This window comes from Balaenoptera acutorostrata, chromosome 14, assembly GCF_949987535.1.
Source record: "Balaenoptera acutorostrata chromosome 14, mBalAcu1.1, whole genome shotgun sequence".
Classification (NCBI taxonomy): Eukaryota; Metazoa; Chordata; class Mammalia; order Artiodactyla; family Balaenopteridae; genus Balaenoptera; species Balaenoptera acutorostrata.
In genome coordinates, this window is record NC_080077.1 from 16,697,064 (window position 1) to 16,710,265 (window position 13,202).

General features: G+C 35.3%; 1 protein-coding gene and 1 pseudogene across 4 annotated transcripts in view; one reads left to right on the top strand and one right to left on the bottom strand.

Annotated features, from left to right (window-relative positions):
- The window catches only part of TAB2 (TGF-beta activated kinase 1 (MAP3K7) binding protein 2), an 84,959-nt gene that overhangs the window by 31,258 nt on the left and 40,499 nt on the right, over positions 1–13,202 (bottom strand). For 3 of the 4 annotated variants that reach the window (XM_057527946.1, XM_057527945.1, XM_007196896.3), the window contains one exon: positions 5,862–6,052. The exons of the other annotated variant lie outside the window; for it this stretch is intronic. In XM_057527946.1, the coding sequence (XP_057383929.1) occupies positions 5,862–5,963 (102 nt within the window). In that variant the 5' untranslated portion in view covers positions 5,964–6,052. The remainder of the gene's footprint in view (positions 1–5,861; positions 6,053–13,202) is intronic. 4 annotated transcript variants of the gene reach the window in all.
- On the top strand, positions 9,638–10,940 carry LOC103011929 (60S ribosomal protein L30-like; annotated as a pseudogene).

A 13,202-nucleotide genomic window follows, 5' to 3' on the forward strand; every position in this document is an offset into this window, starting at 1 on the left:
CATTCATTAACAGAGAATTGAAGACACAAAGGGTGTTTGCGGAAGATAAAGAACTCCACTGATACTTAAGATGAAGAGGAAAGGGAAAACTTTTTGACAAGAAGATCGGTTAGAAGATATGAAATAATGACTGATGGTGGAAACAAATTATGAAAGACTACAAATAAACAGTCAACACAATTTGGCTATAAGGGAGAAAGAGAATTCAAAGAGAACTGGAAGACAAAGAGCCTGACAGAAAGGGGACAGTTTTAGACATAAAGAGGATGAATATAGCCAAGTTAAAATGTCTACAGGTGGTTTGACATGAGATAAAATCTTATTAGAGAAAATGGAACTAAAAGGCATCTCAAAGTCTTGTTAAGAAATGGTAGTCCACAGTTTGACCAGATAATACGAAAGAAAAGATTAGTGAGCAACGTTTGACTTTTTTTCTTCCCCAAACCAACACTTCAAATCTCTCATGCTATAAAAATCCTTTTATCCTACACATAACTCTGAATTGATATATACTAGTTTTTCAAAGAAAATTTAAAAATTCATCACAATCTTTATCAATTGATTACTCCTTATCATAGTTAGACCTTATCTTTTGCCAAACCTAATTGGTGCTTTTTGCTTCAAGCTAAGTTTATTGTTATTCTTAGTAAATTCTTCTCCCTCCTAAGCCAAAGCTCACAAAGACCTCTTCTTCTCATCTCCTTTGCCGACATTCCCAAATTAAAATGTATATTCCCTACTAAATCCAATCCCACACTTCCTTTTTAAAAGCTGGTACTGCTATTTAAAAAGTTTTCTTCTCTAATTCTCTTGAGCTCTCAAAAATCCTTTCAATTCTTTATAATCTCCCACTATTTAATATGTCCTAGTCCCAGCTATGCCATAACTCATGTGCCCTTAGATTTTTTACTCTCTACAGACATTAGTTTCTTATCAGCAAAACATAAAAGAACTTACAGGGATTTTTACAAGGCTACAATAGGATAAAAGGAAACGTACTTTTTATTAAACATTTTATTTTAGAAAATTTTAAACATGTATGAAAATAGAGAGTAAATACGACAAACTCTCCTATATTCATCATCCGTCTTTAAAAATATCTATATGGCAAATCTTTCTTCATCCAATGTGTACGCCCCAGCTGCTCCCTTCATCAAGCTAGATCAAGCCTGACATTATTTCATTTCCATCTGTAAATACTTCAATATGTATCTTAAAACATAACCACAATGCCATTATCATACCCTAAAATAATTAACACTTAAGATTGCATAATATCCAAATAGTGTTGAAGTCCCTTGATTGTCTCATAAGTATCTTTTTAGTTAGTTTAAATCAGGATCTAAGCAAGGTCCACATATTTCATTTGGTTGATATGCCTCTTAGGTTTCTTATAATAATAATTAATCCTCCCCTCTTTCTCAACTTTTCTAAGCCATTTGTTTTTTGAAAAATGATCATTTGTCCAGCAGATTTCCCATCTGGATTAGCTGATTGCACCCTGTGGTATCAATATTTTCTGTATTTCACTGTGAACTAGAAGGTACAACTAGAGGTGTGCGCAGGTTCATGTACAAATTGTTAGCAAGACCCTGTATGGGCTTTATTTCATAGTGTATCACACAGGAGGCACGATAATATATCTGCCTGTCTTTTTGTGATCTTAAGGCTGATTGGTAGGTTCTGATGTTGTCACAGCTTGATCCAGCTGATGATTTTTATCAGCCAATGATAATCACCGTTTAGAAACTTTATCTCATTAGGGGTTGCAAAATGGTGCTATTGGTGATATTCCAAATATAAGATTCCTTTATCATGTTTTAGCTACAATTCTTCCTCATAGAACTTGATCTCTTTAACTATTTACTTACTCTGCACAGAAGAGGCAGGATAAATAAGTTCTCTTTACTGGTTTTTAGAATAATGAATTGGTGCCCTAGCAACTTCCAAAGGTGACACTTATTTTCAGTATCATTATAAACTCCTGTATCTTTAACATTTTGATATGTGTCAACTGATTGTGGGCATTATATCCTATCTTCAGCCTAGCGGGAATGACTCCAAGTTGGCTCCTGTGTACGTATGACATGAGCCCATTAGTCTTTCATAGCTTCCTTGCTTTCTAATATGACAAGATGTCTAAGATCATCTTGTATACTTCTTATCCCAGACCTGGGACCAGCTGTTTCTCAAAGAAGCCCTGGCTACTTTTAGTGGGAAACTGTATAGGACTCCCTTTAAGTGTATCAAAAGAGATGGGATGAGTTTTTAAAAGGTTGAAAAATCACTTCTTTTTTGTATAATACAAATCTGCATTCTTTTCAAAACCACAAAAGAGTCTGAATCATTATTTTCAGTTCATCTTTCATTTCCCCCCAAGCTTCTTGCACAGAGACATTACAGACAATATCAAAGTATACACTATAATCATCCTTCTCAAACTCTGATTCATTCACTCTTTCAACCGATATTTACTGAGCATCCCATTAGGATGTAGAAAGGAATATAATCCCTGCTCTTAAGGATCTCCCAGTCCAGTGGAGGAGATTAATGTGTATGCAAATAAATATAATGTACAATGGTAGGTGTTTCAATAGAAATATGAATAAGGATTATGGGTGGAGGGCACCTGAGAAGGCTTCAATTAAGGATATGGTAAGTAACACAACACATTACTTTGAAAAGAAATAGCAATTTTAAATTTACAGATTTAATCATCATACTAAAAGAATTAAAAACTAGTGGAAATTTCAGTTAAAAAAATTAGTGTCAACTATGCAATATTTTTACACTATTCTAAGTTATGATTTAATTACCAAATTTTAAAGATATGAATTACATCCACTGATAACATAGCTATCTTAGAGAATTCCATAGCACAAGGAAATGATGTGAGTAGTTCCAAAAAGAGGGGGCTGAACAGTAAACAAAGTCAGGAAGAGAAGAGAGGATAGATATTTCTGTTCTCCTCCTAAGAACATGTATACCAAGTGGTAGTGTGACATGATCCTTTAGCTACTAATTTTCAATATTCTATATACTTTTTTTTTCATCTAGAAAAGTTCTGAACCAGTATATTATAGGGAGGATCTCTCCAGAGAAAAGACAGCCTACCCAACTGAGAGAGGGAGAGCGGCTCCCAGAAGAAAGGCTGTCACCAAATAAGAGGTGTTTATACTACATTTAGAGGTAGCTTATTTGCCGTTACAGTTTAAAAGTAACTCTAAATTTGGGAAAACTTACACCTTAGTTGTATCCCCAGAGGAGCCCTCCGCATTCCTTGCTTGTCACATTTTTGTTATCAGCTAAAAGGGACATTATTCGAATGATTAGCAACTCAATTTAAAAAGAGTTGGGCATTGGGAAGCATGTCATACGGAGGTTTGTTTTTGTAAAACCAGATTAACACAGTGAAGGTTGATACTACTGGGTGCCCAAAAGAAATTCTAAATCATCTATTTTCTATTTTTTGGTAAAGTTGAAAACATGTTTACTTATTTTATTTTTTTAAAAACTAGGTAATTCATTTACAAAGATCAAAACAATATTAAAAGATACACGCTGAGAAGTCTCACTCCCATCTGGCCTATTCCTCCTTGCCCACCATGGGTAACCATCTTTTATTAACTTTGTTTTTAATTCTTCCAGTATTTCCTTATGCAAACAGGGGCAAACATACATACATGTGAATATTTATTTATAGATGTATTTACATACATCTATATATACTGCTCTACATTTTTTTTTAACTTAATATATCCTGAAGATCATACTGTAAGTGTTTCTCTCTCCTCCCTCCCTCCCCTCCCCCTCCATGTTCTGGACAGTTCTTTCAGTAGCAAATCTTATTGAAGAACCTATAGTATTTTTGAATTTTTCAATGACTCACTGAACATTCTCAGTATAGTCTTATCAGAAAATGCTATTTGAAAAATTAGGAAGAGGTACCTGAGTTCTAGGGGAAGATACCTTCCCCTCACTATCTCTGCTCCTTCCCATACTTTCTTGAGCTTCTGACTCCATTTTTATTACCCTTTTTTACTCTTTCATTTCACTGCACATCCGATATCAACAAATATGGGCTATTGATTCATTCACCAAATATTCATTATGGGCCTTCCACTATTATTACTGTTATTTGTATTGGTTGCTAACATTTATTGAGCACTCATTATGAATCAGGTATCCTACTAGTTGTTTTCCTGCATTATCACATTTAACTCTCTGTGAACTTTCTTTATTCCCATTGTACCCCTGAGGAAAATAAGGGTCAGAAAGGTTAATTCAATTGCTGCTAATAACTGTCAAATCTTGAACTCAAGTCTCTTTATCAGCAAAATATATACTATTTGTTATTATTTAAATTTTTAAATTTATTTCCCCCTAGCTTTAACTGAGGTATGATTGATAAATAAAAATTGTATATATTTTGGTTGTACATGATTTTTTTTAAAGGTATACAATGTGATGATTTAATATACATATACATTGTGCAGTGGTTACTACAATTAACACATCCACCACTTCACATAGTCAACTCTTCTTTCCTTCCTTCCTCCATCCTTCCCCCCACCCCCCCACCCTGGCTTCTTTCTTTCTTTTTTGGTGGTAAGCATACTTAAGATTTGTTCTTTTAGCAAATTTCAAATATACAATACAGTATTATTAACTCAAAACATATGCTCTTAAACAATACACCACAGAAAGAGCCAGACATGTTTGGAGAATTCCAATCAGTTGAGGATGATTATAGTATAGGGTGTGAGGGAGGAAGGACTGGGTAAGAGATCATGCCGCAGAAGAAGGCAGGATTTTAGATCACAGACCTAGTATGTCCTAGTCAAGATATATAAACTTTACTCTGAAGGGTATGGGGAACAACCATGAGGTTTTTAAACAGGTAAATATATAATAAAATCTGCATTTAAAAAGACATTTTTAGCAGAAGTGAGGAGGATAGATAGGAAAGACCAAAGCTGGGTTAGACTAAAGGTGGGTAGACCAATTAAATGTATAGATAAAAGATGATAGGGTGTGAACAAAATGTAGTCACTTGATATCAAGTACAGATATTGAGCCTTTAAAGTTTCATATAATTTCAAACTTTAAAAATCATTCATCAAGAATAAATATGTCTGAAACCAAATCACTTTTTTATATCTCCATTTTAACAAGCTGAAAAATAGTTCTTGATAGAAAGATTTCCAGTTTAATCAAATGAGAAGGTACACTATCACTAAATATTTAGAATTACGGATTTCTAAAATTGTACATACTAAGAAAAATGTAAAAATTTATTAGATAGTGGTATTAATTGGAAAACTTACAGATTAAATTAAAAGATATAAAAAGAAACTTTTTTTTTTTTTAGAATTGGGACTTCAGGCATTGTCTAGTCAAATTTCCTCATTTTACAGATAAGAAAACTAAAGTACAAAAGAAGGCATATTACTTGTCAAATATGTTTAGGGTGCCCATTTAGGATTAGATCCCAAGTTTCCTGATTCCTTATTTAATGATTTTCTCACTTTCATATGAAGACCTGGAATTTTTAAAAGTTCTGGCAAAATGGGGAAAGGGGGGAGTGAAGCAAGTTCACAGTAAGTGTGGACCATGTATCAGTGCTTTATATTGAGATCTCATTTAATCCTCATATCTACTTTACAAGGTAGGTATTATCCATATGACAGATGGGGTACAGAGAGCCTAATAACTTGCTAAAGGCCACATGACTATCAGACACCAAAGCTCATCTCTCCATCATAGCACACTAATGCCAAAGAAGATAAAAGAGTTTTCTTTCAGTGTTTAAAAAAATACCAAGTTTGTATTAATAAATTCAGAAATCATTGAACACTGACCTGTAACATGCACCTGGATACAACAACTTCAGGTACTTCAGGGAATTTTTGTCGCAGGTCATGTAAAACCTGAAAATCAATTTGGTGGCTTCCTTGGGCCATTCGTATATTGCCTGATCAGGACTATTTGTACAGTAGGCAATTCTAGGCCTTAGTGGAAACAGTACTCATCTCTTCTGTCCAAGCATTTTCTGTGAAAGAAAGAAAAAAAACTTTAATGAGAACTGTTATAGAATGAATATTGTTGTGGATTTAAAATTTCAATACAAAAGGGTATGTGCTTTAGTACCTAACATTTAATATAAACTATAAAAATATTATTTAGTCCTATAATGCTTCCCATATAGTTATACTGTCTTTTCAGTTTATAACTACTGATGGCAAACTTTAAAATGTTCTAATTCCTATGTATTTGTATGCTTTATAATGGCTGTGCCAAAAGGCATTCAAATGAAACTGTCAAGGTTGTTTTAAAAGGGAAAACTGAAAAATGCTTTATAATGGCTGTACCAAAAGGCATTCAAATAAGAAACTGTCAAGGTTGTTTTAAAAGGGAAAACTGAGTAACTTTACTGATTTTTTTCTTAATGATCAGAGGACAGCCTAAAGTAAGTAATCTTGTTTATTCTACTTAAAATTTTTAAAGTTTGGATCCTGAAAAAGTTTGGTCCTACAAATAGCTTTGCCTGCTTTGTCTAAAACTGATCTGTAAATCAAAACATTTGATATTTTGCCTTAATTTTCAGATATACTTAATCTTTAAATGTGTAATCAATTCATTCTCAGGGGCTTAGCAGCATTTTATTCCCTCTGTTTCTATAAAATCAGTATTTTAAAAATACTAATGCTTGGGCCCCAACCCCAGAGGTTCTGATTTAATTGGTTGGGAGCAGCATGAGTGTATGGATATTTAAAAGCTCCCCAAGTGATTCTAACGTATGGCCCAAGTTGAGAATTACCTAACTTATTTATATTCCTAATATTCCTAATGTAAACCGTGTTTAATCTTGAAAGCCTCTTTGAGATATAAATAGTATAAAGTATATTAAACCTAAATAACATATTAAAATATTTAAAATCATTCCATTTGCATAATAATTAAAATACATTTCATTTTAGTATAAATTTGACAATAAGACAATCTCTTTAAAACAAATTTCTTATCTGTAGTATTTCTCTTTTCCATAAGCTTAAATACAAGTCTGTAAACTCTATGAATATAGTAATTAGGTCTCTTTTGTCCATTATTACACACCTAGCACTTTGTAGACAGTTTTCAGCATAACAGTAGATATTAAAACACTTTTGAGTAAATTTAGTTATGATAGGACTCCTGAATCCTCAACACAATAAAAGCTCATTGAGATATCATGTTTGGTAAAGACTCTCAAGCTTTTTATTATCATTTGGTTAATTTTTCCTTAATTCTTTTGTCTGTGTGACTTCAGCTTAGTTACATCTCATAGGTAAAAGCACTGCCAAACCAAGTTATTTGCATCACACATTTCTCAAATCTATTTCTAAAACACACACACACACACACACACACACATACACACAATTTTTAGCACTCAATGTAGTGTTTCTAGAAATGGGTTGCAGGAGAAAAGGAAAGTACTGGAAATTAGTAAAGATATTTAAACACAACAATAAGGGGCAATAAACAGGCTACAGTACTGCTCATCTTGAGAAAGCCTCCTTGACTTCACTCCAGCTATCAGCTCATTTATCTGCCCATTTCCTCTTTTGGGCTGAACTCCTTGAAAGGGTGGTTTATACTTTGTCTTCATTTCCTTCCTCTTATCACTTTTAAATCTACCCCAGTCAGGTTTTCATAGTTTTTCTCCACTGAAACTACACTTATCAAAGCTGTCCTGGATCTTCAGGTTGTCAAACTTAACAGTCACTCCTCAGGCCTCATCTCACCAGACCTCTCTGTAGCTTATGAACTAGTCAACCACTCCCTCATTCTTTAAACAATTTCTTCACTTGGCTTCTGAGATTTATACTCTTCTGGATTTCCTCCTACCCACTAGCAGCTCCTTCTCAGTTTTCTTTGTCAGATCCTCTTCCCTTTCGGAACATCTAAATGTTGGCGAGTTATGGAGTTCAGATCCAGGGTTTCTTTTCAATTACACCTACATTCCTCTTCAAGGTAATCTCATCCAAACACACTACTTTAAAGAGAGGCTTTGCAAATCTGTACGTCCAACTCCAAGGGAGCTCTCTCTCCCTCGAGTTCCAGATTAATACAACCAGCTGCCTGCCTCACATATCCTTTTGGATATCTAAAATTCACTTCAAACTTACTATGTCCAAAATTGAACTCTCAATTTTCCCCCATCCAAACCAAATCTTTCCCAGTCTCTTTCACCTCCGTGAAAGAGAGATGGTACCACCAGTCATTCAGTTGGTCCTTCTCACATGCCATATCTAATCCATTATAAAGTTTTGTTGGCTGTTATCTGCAAAAGAATATTCTGAATCTGACCACTTCTCCCCACCTCTATTACTGCTCTTGTCCAAGCCACCATCATAGTTCACCTAGACTACTACTGCGAAGGTCTCCTAACTGGTCTCCTCCCTGCCTTAACTCTTTGCTCTACCCCCACCTCCCACTCTTTTGAACAGAGTGATCTTTGTGAAAAGTAAATCAGAACAATCATTTCCCTGGCGCAAAATCCTACACAAGGCCCCTGGCTAACTACCACCCGTGGGACTTTGTCTCCTACCACCATCTTTATTCCCTCAGTTCCAAACTAAGTTCCCTCACACTGGTTACTTTCCAAAGAGAAGCCAATCTCATTCCTCCCTTAGGGCTTTTAGACTCGTCGCTCCTTCTGCCTGGAACACTTTTCACCCAGATACTTCCATGGCTCTCTCTCTTACTTCATTAACACCTCTGATCAAATGTCACTTCCTCAGAGACTGCTTCCTTGACCAATCTCTCTATCTAAAATAATGCCACACTTGTTTCCCTTCCCTCCCTATCACATCCTCATACCTTGCTTTTACTTCATAGCATTTATCAATATCTGACATACCTACCTACCCATTGCCTATCCCTAAAGCGTTAGCTCCACAGGATTAAGAACTTTGAAGTTCACTGCTGTATCCCCAGGATCTCAGTCAAAGATGTAACATTTGTTGGATGAAATAAAGGTTTTACTGGATGGTTTCTTCATATTTTTTGCTTCTAAAATGCATTTCAAATAATCTAGATTGGAAATTTATATACATAATTTGAGGGAGAGGCAAATAAATAAATTCTCAGTCTAATTCAGGACAACCTTTCTTATTTAAAAGTGGATGAATCATGAAAATAAATTTCAACTTATTCTATTGTTAAAACATATACAGAAATTTCTAAAGTTCTTTGAAAAACTCTTATCACACTTGCTTGCTTTTCTAATAAAGACTATCAAGTACACTAACAAGAAAATTGTTCAAACGTACAACTGTATTTTAGGGATTCCACTTCCTGTAATGCCTAAGTAGCTCCTACTGGACGAATTCTCTCATGAGCAACTTCTATAACTAGACAACATATAAAGACATTGAAGGCAGAAACAGCAAAGGGAGAGTGGTGGTGCTGGGGGTGGGGAGGTGAAGGAAGTCAGTACGTAGAAGAAGTGGACAGCACAGGGTGATTTTCCATTTTTTAAATGGCTTTTAGCCAGAGAGCAGGCCTCAGTTGGTTTGCTCAGCTAAAACCCAAACAAGTAAATCTGTAGTCTTACTCACTTAATGAACCAAAGGATAGGTCATGTTGTGGCATGACCACAACAGCTGAAAATCTAGCCAGTAAATCATAGAAAGGAGAGAAGCACCAAATTCTGTGTATAAATTCTTCACGTATCTCTGATCCCCAAACTACACATATATGCGAGAGATTCCAAATGGCCAGGCTAAGGTTAAAATAACAGAACTGACATTTCAGTTTGAAGTTTGATTTCAGCCAAGTTAACTGCCTACTGAAACAAACAAGTAAGGAAGCAAACCACCAACAAAACATCAATACCCACTAGAGGAACACAGTAGACTCCAGAGTCTCTACAATGTGTCATTCACAATGTCCAAGTTATAAACTAAAATTATTACACATAAGAAAGAGGAAAAACTGACCCATTCTCAAGAGAAAGGCAACTAAGGGAGACCAAACCCAAGATGACCCAGATGCTAGAATTAGCACATAAGGATTTTAAAGCAGCTATTTTAACTATGTTCAAGAATGTAAAGGCAAATATACTTGGATTTCTCAGCCAAAAAAAAAAAAAAAAAAGAAAAAAGAAACTATTAAAAAAATACAAATTCAAGAAGTGAAAAATTTCTGAAATAAAAAAATTCACTGGCTAGATTTAACCACAGATCAGAAATGACAGACGAAAGAGTCAGTGAACTTGAAGACAAAGCAATAGAAATCATTCTAACCTGAAGAGTGGAGGAAAAGAAGAATGGTTGAGGTAGGGAGACGAACAGACCCTCAGGGGCCTGTGAGAAAGAATCAATAACTCTAATATAATATACCTGTAAGTGGAAACCCAGAAGAAAAGGGGAGAGAGAATGGGGTAGAAAAAAGTATTTAATGAAACAGTGGCTAAAAATTTCCCCAAGTTAGTAAATGATATAAATTTACACATCAAGAAGATCTTGACTGGCTCCCCGGCCATCTTGGAGGTTGCTCTTCGTTGGGCGCCATCCTGCACCTAAGGCAGGAAGGTGGTGGTCATAAAGAAGACAAAAAAGTTGCCTAAGTCAATCAACTCTAGACTCCAGATCAACTCAAGATTCCAACTCCTTATGAAAAGTGGAAAGTACATGCTGGGGTACATGCAGGCTCTGAAAATAAGACAAGGCAAAGTGAAACCTGTCATCCTCACCAACAACTGCTCAGGTTGAGGAAATCTGAAACAGAGTATTATGCCATGTTGGCCAAAACTGGTATCCATCTACAGTGGCAATAATGTTGAATTGGGCACAGCGTGTGGGAAATACCAAAGAATATGCACAATGGCTATCAATGATCCAGGTGATTCTGAGATCATTAGAAGCATGCCAAAACAGATTGGTGAAAAGTAAATCATGCAAAATTTTTCTATAATAAAACTGGCCAGAGCCTGTTTTAAAAACAACAAACAAAAAAAAAAGATCTTGATCAAGAAGATCAGCAAACCCTCAACAGGAAAAGCCAAAGAAAACCACACAGCAGCCTAACAGTAGAAGTGCTGAAAATCAAAGAAAAAGAAAATCTTGAAAGGAGCCAAAGAAATGAAATATAGGGAAACAACAATTCAAATGAATGCCGACTTCTCATAAAAAACAGTGGAGTCCAGAAGATACTGAAATGACAAAATTTAAGTGCTGAAAGGGAAAATAAACAATCAACCCACATTCTGCATCCAGCAAAAGTAAACTTTAAGGACAAGGCAAGATAACTATTTTTAAATGTAGCCTTTGTGGGTGAGTGAATAAGTTTTACAACTAAACACATTACTGAAACAAACAGGTATTTATTTAATTATGAAAGGAAAACCAAGAAATACTTTACAACTTAATCTGGAAAATTATTTCTAATAATAAATAGAAATATATTTTCTATGGTTAAGATGCAAAATGACTGCTCTTCTGAGAAAATAAAGAAATCATACTTTATAGGTATGCTTCTAACAGTAGGTGCAAAATTTTGGCACCTAACCTGCCACCAGCTCAAATGATCTAGGAGGAATAATTTCTTAAGGATTCTAAATTGTAGCAGAGTATACACAGTACTACAAAACCCAACCGTAAATATACTGGCAAGATTTACAAAATGTGCCATGTTCTTTCCTTTCTTAGAGTATGTAAGCAATTTATTTCTGACCTCTCAATATTATGACAGTGCAGAGTACTAAGTATCGGTTAATGGCTCACTCAGACTTCATGTTATGATAATTATCAAGTCTTCATTTTCACTATTGTTTACCATGGTGAATTCTTCCAGGACTGTAAGAGTATAACACAAATAACGGTTTAACTGGACTCACAAGAAGAGACCACAGTCTTCAGATTAAAAAACAACGATAAAGCAAAGCAACAGGACTTATAGGTCTGATCAAACTTTGAGCATTTATGAGGTAACTGGATATTTAAAGTTGGCCTATCATCATCATCCACAACCCACGAACTTAAGGAGTGCCTCGTAGGCAGCAGACACCATGGTGGAGATACAAGTATTAGAGTCTATACCCTTGCTCTCCAGGCCACAGACATTCCTGGATTAAAGGCACATCAAAACAAGCTCATAATTTAGGTAACTATTTTAACTTGTCCACTATTTTATCTTCTGTCTGCCTCCTGCTACCAGATCTGCTGCCTGCTATCTCAGTCTACCTTGTTGCTGACACAGTAATCTTTTTCACCCCTTTCACATCATTCAAAAACAGACTGGAGGGGAGTACATGAGGAAAGACTAGAGAGCGCAGCAGCAAGAAGCAGGTAGGGGCCACACCGTGAAGTGCCTTTTGGGCCATTAAAATTTGGAGGTTTTAGCTTCAGGGTAAGGGGAAGCCACTGAAAGATTTAAGCTCAGAGGCAGGAAAGGTGACATGATCAAGAAATCCTGTTTGTATGAAGAATGGCTACAGTACAGAGAAAAGGGGCAAAAGAATGTATGAGAAGACCAGTTAGAAAAATGCTGTAGTCAGCCATGAAAAGGTTAATAGCTTGTAACTGCAGAGATAGCAATGGACAGTGAGTAGAAGGAAAATCTTCAGGGATATTTAGGAAGTAAACTTTAATAGAACTTTGAGATGGATTAGATATTGGGGTAAAGAAGGAGGTATAAAGGTTGCTTTCTTATTTGCTCAGATGGTGGTCCCATCTATAAACTAGGGAACAACAGAAAAGGTCCAAGAAAACAAAGGGGTAGATTCTAAGTTTAGTTTTGAACATACTGAGTCTAGGGTACCTTTAAAACCTCAAAACAGTGATATCACAGAGGGAGTCGGGATATATGGACCTGGAGCTCAGAGGAGAGGTCTAGGCTGCAGATAAACATCTGAGAGGCATCTATGGTGCTGGCATTAACTAAAATCTGAGCATAGATGAGACAATCCTACCATATAATTTAAGAACACTCAAAGAAAAATATTCTTGGTTATATTATGTATAAAACATTATACAGTCATTATTAATTTTTTCCCTAAAGGCCAACATTTCTTCCAGCCCAAACACTAAACATTATATACAAAAATTGATTTTAAAATATCTTAACTTTTTGTTCTGGAACTATTTTAAGGACATACCCTATAATGAAAAATTAAATAAAAATTTAAAGAAGAAAACACGTACATAGTTTTTTAA